This window comes from Notothenia coriiceps, unplaced genomic scaffold (genome assembly GCF_000735185.1).
Source record: "Notothenia coriiceps isolate Sejong01 unplaced genomic scaffold, NC01 NC01_scaffold00000339, whole genome shotgun sequence".
Taxonomy (NCBI): domain Eukaryota; kingdom Metazoa; phylum Chordata; class Actinopteri; order Perciformes; family Nototheniidae; genus Notothenia; species Notothenia coriiceps.
In genome coordinates this window covers 9855318-9867327 of record NW_011333040.1, presented here as the reverse complement: position 1 = coordinate 9867327, position 12010 = coordinate 9855318, and the positions used below count along the sequence as shown (strand labels likewise).

The window sequence follows — 12010 nt, the reverse complement described above, 5'->3', positions numbered from 1 at the left end:
GACGTTGAGAGTCGGCGGAACCTGCTGCTGTACTGGCTGTTTAGTTCGTTTAAGCATAACGTAGCAAAAATTTTTTATTTTGCTTCTGCCGACTAGATTTTATTATTCAAAATATAAAGTAGGGTGACATGTGGATTTATCGCTGAACAAAACGTGATTCCATCTCTTTAAATAGTGTCCAACCACAGACCTTATTCGAGCTATTTTCCAAAAAGTTTCCTATGGAGAAATTGCATTGCGTTTTAGACGAAGGGAACAGGAAGAACGTTTTCACTTTCCGCGGTTTAAGGACGCGTCACTGCGGCTCGTCTATTGACGGGTAGATACACACGGATTGATAATGTCTCCGACCCCCTCCAGGAACACCCTGGCCGCACTTGTGCAGCAATATATATATTATATTATATATGATATATATAATATATATATATATATATATATATATGTCGTTAATAACTGCGCAATATATACCTGGCTGTTACATCTTAAAAACTGTTAGAGGATGTGTATTTTGTAAATTGTGTAACCTTTTTTTATTTTGTTTATCTTTAATATTTTTGCAGATATTATGCATGCTTCTTAGTTCATATTAAGCTGTCTTTGGTTATTTTCTTGCCTTAACAAATGCTAATTTCCCCTCTGTGGGAGGAATACAGGTATTCTGATTCTGATAGTTTAAAAAAGAAAAAGTACAATTCTTATTCATCATGTCAGAGTTTTTGGATTGGGATAAATAGGAGAAATCTGGTGTGTGTTTGAAGTCAGGTTTGAACACAGGTAAGATTAGGAGGAACCCATTAATCTCTCATGATCTCATAAGAGTTACGAAGTAAAAAAACGGTTAAGCACACTATAGGCAGTGGGAACTGATGAGAAAGAATGCCTTGGCTTGATGTTAATTTTATTTAGGTTTTACTTGCTAGTGACATGTTCACACATTGTGTACTTTTAAAACCGCTTAAAGTAAAAATACTTCTCACTCAAATGTCTACAGAGCCCACTAGCAATTGAAGCTCTATTTCAATCCAGGTGTCCTGTTACTGTAGTATGTGTTTATAAAATAGTCTCTGAATAGGAAGAACTATTAAAAAAGCAATATCCGCGGTGTCAGTATTTCTCCCTGTATTTATGCTTATTTTGAGGGGAAATATATGTTATGTGGTCAATGACAAAAGATGTACTGCGATTGAATTACAACAACCACAATGCATAGCAGACAATGACGTAGGGAGCACACACCTCTCACTGTGATTGGCTGATATTTGTATCCCTCCCTCCAGCTGAAGGTGAAGCGGGTCCAAGTCAAGTGTGTGAGCCGTGTCCTGTCTCTTAGTCCAAAAATGTCACCCAGTGGACTTTTAACCATGCGCGCTCAGATGTGTAAACGCCTGGTAAGTGAGGGTGTGCAAAACTAATGTGTGCGTGTTATCATTCTATTGTTATATTGCATATGATGCTGTAGTAACAGTATGGCTGGCTGTAAACAAAAAGGGCCTGCTCAGCTAGCATTTTAACTTGGTGTGTGTCGAGCGTCCTTGACCAAAGTAATGTAACAGCTTGAACACAGGTAGCTTGAACACAGGTGGCTCGAGCGCTTTAATTCCTTCATCTCATATCAAAACACAAGTAAGCTTCTCAACAACATGTTAACAAAACAGCATCTGCAGCAGCTAGCTTAACTGACAATATAAAACACCAGTTGACAAGTAACGTTATACGTTAGACAAACCTAGCTTAGATAACGGACCTTGTGGTGGGTTAATAATTCACCCACGGAACTATGGGTTGGGGTATTGTTCCGCACGGACATTTGAGTTAACCGGAATTGCTGTTTCCGCCGGTCATGTCTTCCCGGTATTGAAGTGTTCACATGTTTTCTTGATGCTTAATACAAGTCTAGCTTGTACTTTCGATACACCGCCTGCGACTCCCGTCTCTCGGCACTACAACCTTTACATTTAGCCAATTTTCGTCATAAACCAGCCAACTCTTGTGCTTTGCTTGTGTGTGTCCTTAAAGTTAGCATAGCTCACATACCAATACGTTCTGTACTTGATTGAAAAAACACTTAGTTTGTTAAAATTGTATCCAGGGCTTCAGTTACAACTTATTTAGTTTGATCCAGAATTGTATCCGGGGCTTCATATTGAACATAAGTCTTGAACGAAAAGGTGATTGTAGATCTAGGAAAGCTCTCCTGTATATAAAATGATTGATGACGTATGCTACATGTTCTGCTATTGTAGGCTCACAGGTACCTCTCAAGAACCTATGCATCTCAACCGGCACTCAATGTAAGTATGTTAACTGACATTTGAAATTCTCAGCACAATGCAATATGTGTAGTTCATACTTTTAATGCAGACTTTAAATGCATGTTTTCAGGAAGTTGTTATTGTCAGTGCGGTCCGCACTCCAATTGGCTCCTTCAGAAGCAGCCTGGCAGCACTACCAGCCACCAAACTGGGCTCCATTGCCATCAAGGGAGCCATAGACAAAGCAGGTATGTTCACAGAAAACAAAATTCCTCCATTTGAGCCAAGCTTCAGATGTATCATCAGCTGATCTTTATAATCATCACCTGTCTCATTTATAAAACAGTGCGTATGATCCAAACTAAAAGTGTACCTGTGCACAAATGTTGGGCAAAATATAAGGTTTAAAATACCTTTTTAAAAAGTCGTACATCTGGAAATGTGTGCAAATAAAAGTTTTTTGTATAAATGAGCCTACCAATTAATGGTTCTTTACAGCAAACCACTGCTTTACAGTGACTCACATAAACTACAGAGGAAGGCCAAGAAAATTATTTCTTCTGAAATCAAGTTGCTTTTGGGGAGGGAGGTCTCAAACCCTGCCTTTCAGTTAGTCCTTACACAATGTGTACTAATACGTTTACACACTGGTGGCTTCACAACTTTTGGTTATATCCCCCACCCTATGATATCATTGGTAAATGGAATTTTTATAGGTAAAAACTTTCTCTGCTTATTTAATTTAGGGTTTGTCAAGGCGAGCCCAACCTGCATTATGATTAGGACTCGTAATGAAGATATGGAGTGTAGTGATTTTGTGAGAGTCGTCCCTGGCTAAATATCCAGACTTTTTTCCTTATTTACGGCATTTAACATAATACACACAGTGTTCACTGCAGTGATTTTACACCCAAAACCCTCTTAAATCTGATATCATACTTGGCAACGTACAGTACGCACAGTATTGAAAGGTATTGACACTTTCTTCGGCTATTTAGTGGTTTCTTTGATTCCTAAAACCAATGTTGATGCATTTATGCGTCAGCCTAGTAAAAATGGTTTAGGGGAAAAGCAATATTCATTTATAGATATATTTTCTTACATTTTATTGACCAAATGACGAATCTAGATAAAAAAAAAAAAAAAATTTATACTAGGGCTGTACCCGAATATTCGAATATTCGTTCTTTGGCCAACTATTCGGGTTTCAATTTAATTATTCGGATATTCGTTTTTTATATTTAAAAAAAATATATATATATTTTTTTATTTTTCTAAATGTATGCTATTAATAAAGGCGAATTGCCATATTCTTATACAATATTTATACTTTTGAATTGTACTGTTAAAATGCGCAAATATATACAATCTCAGCCTGTGCTCCTGACATCGCGTTCACTCAGTCACGAACGCAAACGGCACGCTTCACCTCGCTTCACCTCGTTTCACCCACAAAATGCCAAAGACTTCAAGACGTACGGCTGCGCAGCACGTCCGCTCAGGTGTGTTTGGGAATTTCATGTGGACATCGCTCCCTTTTGAGGATTGTGTTCTTTCTATGGAGGGGTTTTGTGGAGCAACCACTTTGCAGTAGTAGGTAAACTAAGAAGGCCCATGCACGAATGAACAAAAGTCAATGTTGTTTTCAGAAGGTAGTAGTACACCCAAAAAAACATGACCTTGTTCGTCTTCACTCGAACACAAATTACGTCTGCATGGACCACAGGTGTGGAATCTTGAGACTCCGGACGGTAGTAGCTAGCCTGAAGTAGGGCCTCCGTGTGTGAAACAACTACCAACAAACGACCTCACGGCTCCCGTTCGGACTCTAAGTTTTGTGTATAATTTAATCGTTTTTTTTTGATTTATTTTTGTCTAGGCTTTATTTTACTAAAAATGGGGTGGCGATTCCAATACTAAAAACAAACGTTCAGACCGAGTCCTCTCAATAACTTAATTTGTTACCATAAAATAAGGACAATAAAGTTCCCATGGACGGCACACACTATTTTTGAGATTCAGTTTAGATTCGGACGAAGTCTATTTGGGCACACAGTGTACACTTCGACAGTTTACACATCACACGCCAATACGTACATACTACACACCGTGACGCCAAAAGTACGTTGTAGTTATAAAACCACGTTACGCTAAACCCTTACTCCCACTTTGTATATCGTCACCACCAGTATGTCATGGACGAGGGGTCGTTCCGGACAGACCACCCCCGGACAGGAAGAGGCGGACTTCGTGCAACGGGTACAATGTGAAGGAAGTGGAGGAGTCCTCGCTAAGGATTTGTGTTCTTTGTGAGTACATCTCTACTCTGGCCTGGTAATAAAAATTAATACCCATATTTTAATCCCGAACAGGCTTATGGTAAAAAGGCCCGAAGGCCTATAAGCCATCATTAGTCGTCGCTTATAAGCTTATAAGCAACGCCTCTCTAAACATAGAAAAAAATATTTTGTAAAAAAAGTTTTTCCAAAGTATTGTGCGAGGCTTAAGGCTCTGTGGACTGTTGTGCGACAATTCGTCTTCGCGTCTTTCTCGTATGATACATGCTAAATATATAAATAAATACAGAGTCATGAGCGTTTGTATTTTTGATTTACCCAGGAGACAACCCATTGAACATCGCCAGACGACATAACAACTCCTACAACTACCGAGCCCTACGCACACTACGTGTGTTCAATAATAATACGACTCGATGAGTTGAAATACGGCAACGGAATCGGGGTATACAAGCGGTGTAATGAGGATAATAAAAGTGTAAGCCTATTTTAATTTTTTTGATTATATTTTTCTTGATAAACCAACGAACGAACGTTGATAAAAGGTGTCGTTTCATTCACGTACAAAAATGTACACATTGCAATGACAAATTTGCCGCTATTTCGTCGAAGTAGTACCGTTTTTGATTCGATCCGATGATTGAATGTCGTAGGTCCACTGAAAAGTGCCTCAACAACACGGTGGCACCATCCGGTCAAAGATTAGCGTATAAACCGTGTATAAGAAGAATGGCAGCAGGTTAAAATTTTACCAGCGGNTTCAGTAGTCTGTCTGTTTTATCTCTTGGGAACAATGCCTAAATCAAATTACTACTTTCTAATGGTTTATTTTTCTAATAAACCTTGCATTGGGTTGGTCACACGACCAACCCAATGCAAGGTTTATTAGAAAAATAAACCATTAGAAAGTAGTAATTTGATTTAGGCATTGTTCCCAAGAGATAAAACAGACAGACTACTGAATAGACCCTCCAGAAAATCGCGATTATGCGATCGCATAATTTAATGCATAATCAGCAAAATGGCGCAGATTTTTTAAAAGGGCGCATATTTATTAAAAGGGCGCATAATCCCCGCATTCTTCCACACAAAGTTGAGAGAAAAAAAAGTTAACTCGTCTTGACGTGAAGTAGTGATGATGATGACGCGACGTCATCAGCTCGCGCATCACAGAAGGTAAACAACACGAGAGAGAAAACACCAAAATGAAAACATCTGATCCATCTCATTTACCGACGAATATTTCTGCTAAAGACCGGGCAAAGCAGTACCCCGATGTCTTTCACGAAAGTGGGGGGAAACTATTCTGCACCCCGTGCAACTGTGTGTTGGAGCATAAGAGAAAATCGACGGGGACGACCCACTTTGATTCATTCAAACATTCGAAAATGCTTTCTGCTGCTGCGGACAAGAAAGCCAAACAACTCACGTTCACCAAGGCATCAACCTCCAAAACCCTTTCGAGGGCTACAAGAAACGAAGTGAGTAGCCTACAAGGTTGAAGCTGGTCAGATAACGAACGAGTGAATGAAAACAGAATGAGGCGGAGAAGTGTGTGTATGTGTGTGTGTGTGTGTGTGTGTGTGTGTGAGAGAGTGATTAAAATAGCCCAATTGCTTTTACAATAAATAAACATTGAATGTGTTTAATTGAATAGGAAAGGGGTTTAACGTTAGCAGGTTGTGTGTGAGAGCAATTAAATAAGACAGCCCAATATTTAAAAAAAAAAATCTATTCTTCTTCGCAACTTCCCGCAATTTCACCGCATAAAGTCACATAAAACCCCCGCATGTTTAATCGCATAACCAATGATTTTAGCCAGCATAATCAAGGATTTTTGCCCGCGTTTTTCTGGAGGGTCTATATTTAGGCCGGATTAGCCTTTATTGGACAGTGACAGTGTTGAAAGGGGAGACCGAGAGAATGCAATGTGTAAACGGTTGCAGGCCGGATTCAAACCTGGGTTCTCCGCACAGTAACTGAGCCCCAATACATGGGCCGCCAGGTCTGAAAGGTGAGCTCTACGGCAGCGTGAAAGCACGAGAAAGTTCTTATAAGTTGAATTATTTGTGTGTTATATTTTGACTCCAGAAGGACAACATCAAGCCAGCTTCACTATCCAGACAAGTCATCACAATTACGATCAAGCTAAAAGCTTGAAAGAATACCAGTTGGAAAGGTCTATTTTAAAAAGGTGTCTGAAGTGGCTTAGAGAAACAATGTAAGGAGGCCAGGCAAATTCTTCTCAACAAACAATCATTTTACTGGATAGACATCAAACACTTGCTTCCCCTCTGGCTCCTGACCTTTGTCTATGAGCGGCAGGGTGCTGTCCTCGTATCCTCCGTTGGCCCTGGTGTTGTTGCTGGGGGGGTTGAGGTTGACCATGAAGTCAGTCTTCTTCCAGCCGTCCTTCTCCAAAGTGCGCCGCAGCTCCTTGTAGCCCCACACGGTCTGCAGCACCAGGCCGGCCCCACGCACCTCCCGCTCAGAGCGATTCCTGGAGAGGGAAGGGAGTGAGACATATTCTCACAATAACAATCTAACTATAGAAGCACCTAAAACATTGTTGCACGCTATGATTCTCTTAAATCTTCAGTGTTGCATAACCTGCTGGTCTCAAGTGAGACTGTGCTGAAACCAAGTGAGGTTTTTCATAAAAAGTGTTTGATAACAAATCCTTAAAGCACCCTGACTGAATGACTTTGCACAATCTGCCTTCTCATTTACAACAATCAAGCATTGGAATATGCTTCTAGCTGACCTTTAAACAAGCACAGACTTTCTTTCTTTTTCCCATGCTGCTACAAAATGGCTATTGAGCAAACAGTCATGCCTTGACTACAAATTGTGGCATTAGTTGCAATGAACTGTAACATTGTATATGTACTGTATTTATTTGTATTTCATCAGTTCTACAATTTTAAGTGTAAAACTGTTTAATGTTGTCACTGTTAGTTTCATTGTTAGTTGTGTATCTGCCCAGGGAGGGACTGCAGATAGAAGTTAGCAAATAGGCTAAGATCATCCGTTATTCTCTTATGATTATAGTATTTTTATGAACAATAATTACTTTTCTTTTTTCAAACTCATAATGGATGCAAGTATTTCAAAAATGCAGTTTTAACTGACGAAAAACCTGTAAAACACCTCTTTTAAAAATTGCACCGCTCTTCCACACCTAAATTCAGATACACCTAAACTCAGATATAATGCACATTATTATATTCTTTAATAGTAATTTAGCACTTATTTTTTTGTAAATCTATTTCAAATAATAGCTTTCAAAATAGTCCTACATTTTCTCCTTTTTTAGAGCCTAATTCCTCTTACTGTGTTTATCTATGCACCATTAAACACTAAATCAAATGTCCATGTGTAAACCTACTTGGCAATTACCCTGGTTGTGAATGTGACCCGGCAGAGAATGATCTCAAACATGAACCCTTACCCGTCCTTGTTGATGAGCACGAGTCTCTCGATCCCCTGCGAGGATCTGAGGGTCTTGGCGGACTCCAGGCTGGAGCCCAGCACCTCCTGGAGCGTGCTCAACACCGACACCACCGTCTCCTCCGACAGCGCTCGCACCGGCTGACTCTGCCCGCCGCCGGGCAGGTTGGCCACCAGGTGAGGCACTGCATGTTTCCCTGACAACAGCAGCATGAGAAGAGCGTTAAAAATGTTGATAATATACTTAAATACTGACGCTTTTAGCTCAGTCCCTCCTAGTCTCACCTAGGAGATCTCTGTTGCGAGCGTCGATGGCCATGTTGCGCAGGGCTCCGGACATGGCACGGACCACGCGGTCGTTGCCATGGGCGAGCAGCTCCGTCATCATGGGTAGCCCCTTCTCGTGCCGCAGCAAGGCGCGGATGTAGCGCCCATACTGAAACAGACAATTTTCCTTCATTAAATCAGAGCATTAAGTACTCTTTATGACAGACTGTTGCATTTTATGAGAGCAATGTGTGTATTTCCTGCTAAAGGAGCTCTACTGAGTAGACACACCACTGTGCTATAAGGGACCTTTAAGACTATCGTGTGAAAACGCATGATTCATGAGTCATTTTTTAAGTGGTCTCCTTTTACAAAGCAATACAATTATTTCTAACCTTTTCAATATATTCTTATATATATATATAAACAAGTGCGAAAGGACTGATTCTTAGGGATGATAATCACAAGTTACAAAGTGTTATCGATTCTTTGGCAATAATTATTTTTGATTTAAATAAATTCAGCCCCACAATCCCTTCCATTTGTATAAGCTCACATAACTACAATAGGGTTAGACAATTGTATTACTGGGCTCTTTAAGGTATTTCAATGAAAAACAATTGACATACCTCTAGTGCTTAATTTCTCACATTTAAGGAGGTGGGCTTGAACACAATGTGGAGTGGACATTTCTAAATAAAGGCATTTCTTGAAGATGATGATTATAACTTTGCAGTGATTGATATCTCCAGATAGATGCATTGGTACAACCCTACAGACTATTGTTAAATGTGCATAAAGTAGGTAGCTAAATTATAACAATGTATTATTATTTGAGGCAGTTAAGAATGGCAGTAGGCGTTTACCCTAAGGAGACTTATTACCATCCTGCTGTCCCTCCTCGAATCATCACTCAACATCACCGACACTGCACTCTCCTGGCTGAAATCCTACCTCACAGACAGACATCAGTTTATCAACATCAACATCTGCGCCTCCTCCACTGCTCCTCTGTCCCAAGGCGTCCCCCAGGGTTCGGTGCTTGGCCCCCTCCTTTTCATCCTTTACATGCTCCCCCTTGGCAAAATAATTTGTCGCCACAACCTTCAATTTCACTGCTACGCCGATGACATCCAACTTTATATCTCAACAAAAACCATCACCCCCACAACACACTCCACTCTCACCAACTGTCTCTCAGAAATAAAAGCATGGATGCAAACAAACTATCTCCAACTGAACAGTGCCAAATCAGACATCATCATCATCGGCCCCCCATTCCGTATCAAAGACATCCAGAATTTCAACTTCACCATTGACAGCCACACTCTATCTCCCCCCCTCACATCCGCAACCTCGGAGTCATTTTCGACAGTCAGCTCAAATTCAACCACCCCATAAATCACATCACCAGGACCGCCTTTTTCCACCTCAAAAACATTGCCCGTCTCCGCCCATCACTCTCCTCCTCTGCTGCTGAAACCCTGATTCATGCATTCATCACATCACGACTACTGCAATAGCATCCTCTACGGCATACCATCCAACCTCCTCATAAACTCCAACATATCCAGAACTCTGCTGCCCGCCTCCTCACCCACACCCGCTCCCGAGACCACATCACTCCCATCCTCCAGAACCTCCACTGGCTCCCTGTCCGTCAAAGAATCGACTTCAAAGTCCTCCTCATTACTTACAAAGCCCTCAACAATCAGGCCCCCCCCTACCTCACAGACCTGCTGCACCACCACACCCCTTCCCGCTGCCTCCGCTCATCAGAAGCCAACCTCCTATCCATCCCCACCCGCACCAATCACCGGACCTGGGGGGACAGAGCCTTCTCCGTCGCTGCCCCCTCCCTCTGGAACTCACTCCCACAACCCATCAGAGACTGCACCAACCTCACCACCTTCAAAAAACTCACCTCTTCAATCTGGCTTTTGATGTGTGATTGTTTTTGTAATATTTGACTTTAACTATATATATATATTGATTTGTTGTTTTTTTCTTTTCACTATATCTGTAAAGCGTCTTTGAGCATCTGTAAAAGCGCTAACAAAATACATCTATTATTATTATTATTGAACAACTAGTATTCAAACGTATCCCCCTCGGCGTTGCGCACCGCTCAAAGTTCAAGTTAATTCACTTTGACATCACAGACCTTTCCATGCTCAACCAATCAGATGAGAGCTGTATGTAGCAGCATAAGATAGCAGGGGAGCTAACCATAAAAGACAGAATCCCTTATTATGTGAATGCAGCTTAGGACAGTGCGTGTTTCATCAGCACAGGGAGTGTTGGATAAATAGGAAGAAGATGATAATGGATAGGAGGTCTTACGGTCCAGCGTCCGGCACACAGGTTCTGAACGGCTCCGGCCGAGGCCTCCAGTACGGTGGGGTTCTTGGACTCTTTTAGCAGAGAGGTGTAGATGCGAACCACCTCAGGCTGGAACAACAGCTCGTAGCCTGTAGGGGGGAAGAAGAGAGTGGGGGAAGAAAGTGAGGATAGCAGGAAAGAGAGAGGAAGATTAAGTGGTAAGCAAACGTATACATATTTTGAAGAAATACATAATTCCTCTTAGTTTTTATGTACTGTAAAAGTGTGTAGTTACCTTTAGCCGGCACGGTCCTCTTTGGAATGTCTATTATGTCTGCAGCTGCATCATCATCTTTCTTACCTGAAATTGAACATTACAGCTTTAGAAAACACACAGAATCTAAATATAATACATTTATTTAGATTAATTAGTTCTACTGTTTATTCTCTGAAATGAATGCTCTGACTGAACACTGAGATGCGTGAGGCGTGCAGGTTAGTACTACCGACCTGTTAGCTAGTCATCTACTACTCCATTACTTCGACAACAACAGGCAGCGGAAGCAAAGTGCAGTCATACAGAGGTAAAGAGCTTACCTTTGGAAAACCACTCATCTGTAGCCCAGCGCAGAAAGGGGGAGATAAGGAGAGGAGGACAGGAAGAGGAGGAAGAGAAAGCATTTATAGTAAGTAAGAGGAAAGCAGCCATAACTGAGCCACCCAGTTAACACCTGCTCAAATCCCGACAGCACTTCCTGCCACCACACACAGATCAGCAATGAGACATGCCAAGTGTGAAGGCCAATTAAAGCAGGTCATTTTATAAACACACACATCCTGACTGCTATGTATCAGTTTGTTGCTGTTATATGTTTCCGTTTAACCGATCTGAATATTATAAATACACAGAAAAGCATTTCATCCACAAACTAATAAACTGTGTTTGCTTTCAAAATGTCGAATGTTATCTGTTTATTGTCAAGCTTAAAAACCATTGATAGAAAGATTATATAAAGAATCATCAAGACATGTATGTTTATATTTCACTGAAAAGCAGGCTATTTCGAATAAAACGAGTACCATCAATAGACTTGTGCAACTAGAAAATATTTATACATTAAACAAGCCGACGCCGTCACTTTTGAACAATATTTTTTTGAGGAAACCAGTGCCTCCATTGTAGAGACAGAGTTGAAGTGGGGAGACAGAAGGGAAAACATAGATATTCGTATTTTACTTTTATGCTCAACATTGTTTCTGTATTGCCTCATTATATCAAAGTAAAAGGAACATTTCAAAAACAAAGGGGAAACTATGAGGGAGGGTATTAAAGCATCTGAAACATTCATACTATTGTGACAGATGCTGAGGGACTTTATAATAACATGGTCAAAGCCACAAAACAGTAGAAAGGGGGGG

General features: G+C 40.9%; 2 protein-coding genes and 1 long non-coding RNA gene across 4 annotated transcripts in view; 2 read left to right on the top strand and 1 right to left on the bottom strand.

Moving 5' to 3' along the window:
- The window catches only part of LOC104950738 (neurofibromin-like), a 40818-nt gene that overhangs the window by 18038 nt on the left and 10770 nt on the right, over positions 1-12010 (top strand). The window lies entirely within an intron of this gene.
- Positions 1260-2502, top strand: LOC104945073 (uncharacterized). The gene is made up of 3 exons (XR_798297.1): positions 1260-1391; positions 2247-2294; positions 2386-2502. It is a non-coding gene; the product is annotated as an uncharacterized lncRNA (long non-coding RNA).
- LOC104945079 (catenin delta-1-like) overlaps positions 6775-12010 on the bottom strand; it is a 6929-nt gene continuing 1693 nt past the window's right edge. The window contains exons 3-8 of one of the 2 annotated variants that reach the window (XM_010770708.1): positions 11189-11206; positions 10887-10952; positions 10613-10740; positions 8288-8438; positions 8004-8199; positions 6775-7052 (exon numbers count right to left, since the gene is read on the bottom strand). In XM_010770708.1, the coding sequence (XP_010769010.1) occupies positions 6809-7052; positions 8004-8199; positions 8288-8438; positions 10613-10740; positions 10887-10952; positions 11189-11206 (803 nt within the window). In that variant the 3' untranslated portion in view covers positions 6775-6808. The remainder of the gene's footprint in view (positions 7053-8003; positions 8200-8287; positions 8439-10612; positions 10741-10886; positions 10953-11188; positions 11207-12010) is intronic. The other variant, XM_010770710.1, reaches the window with a different exon arrangement.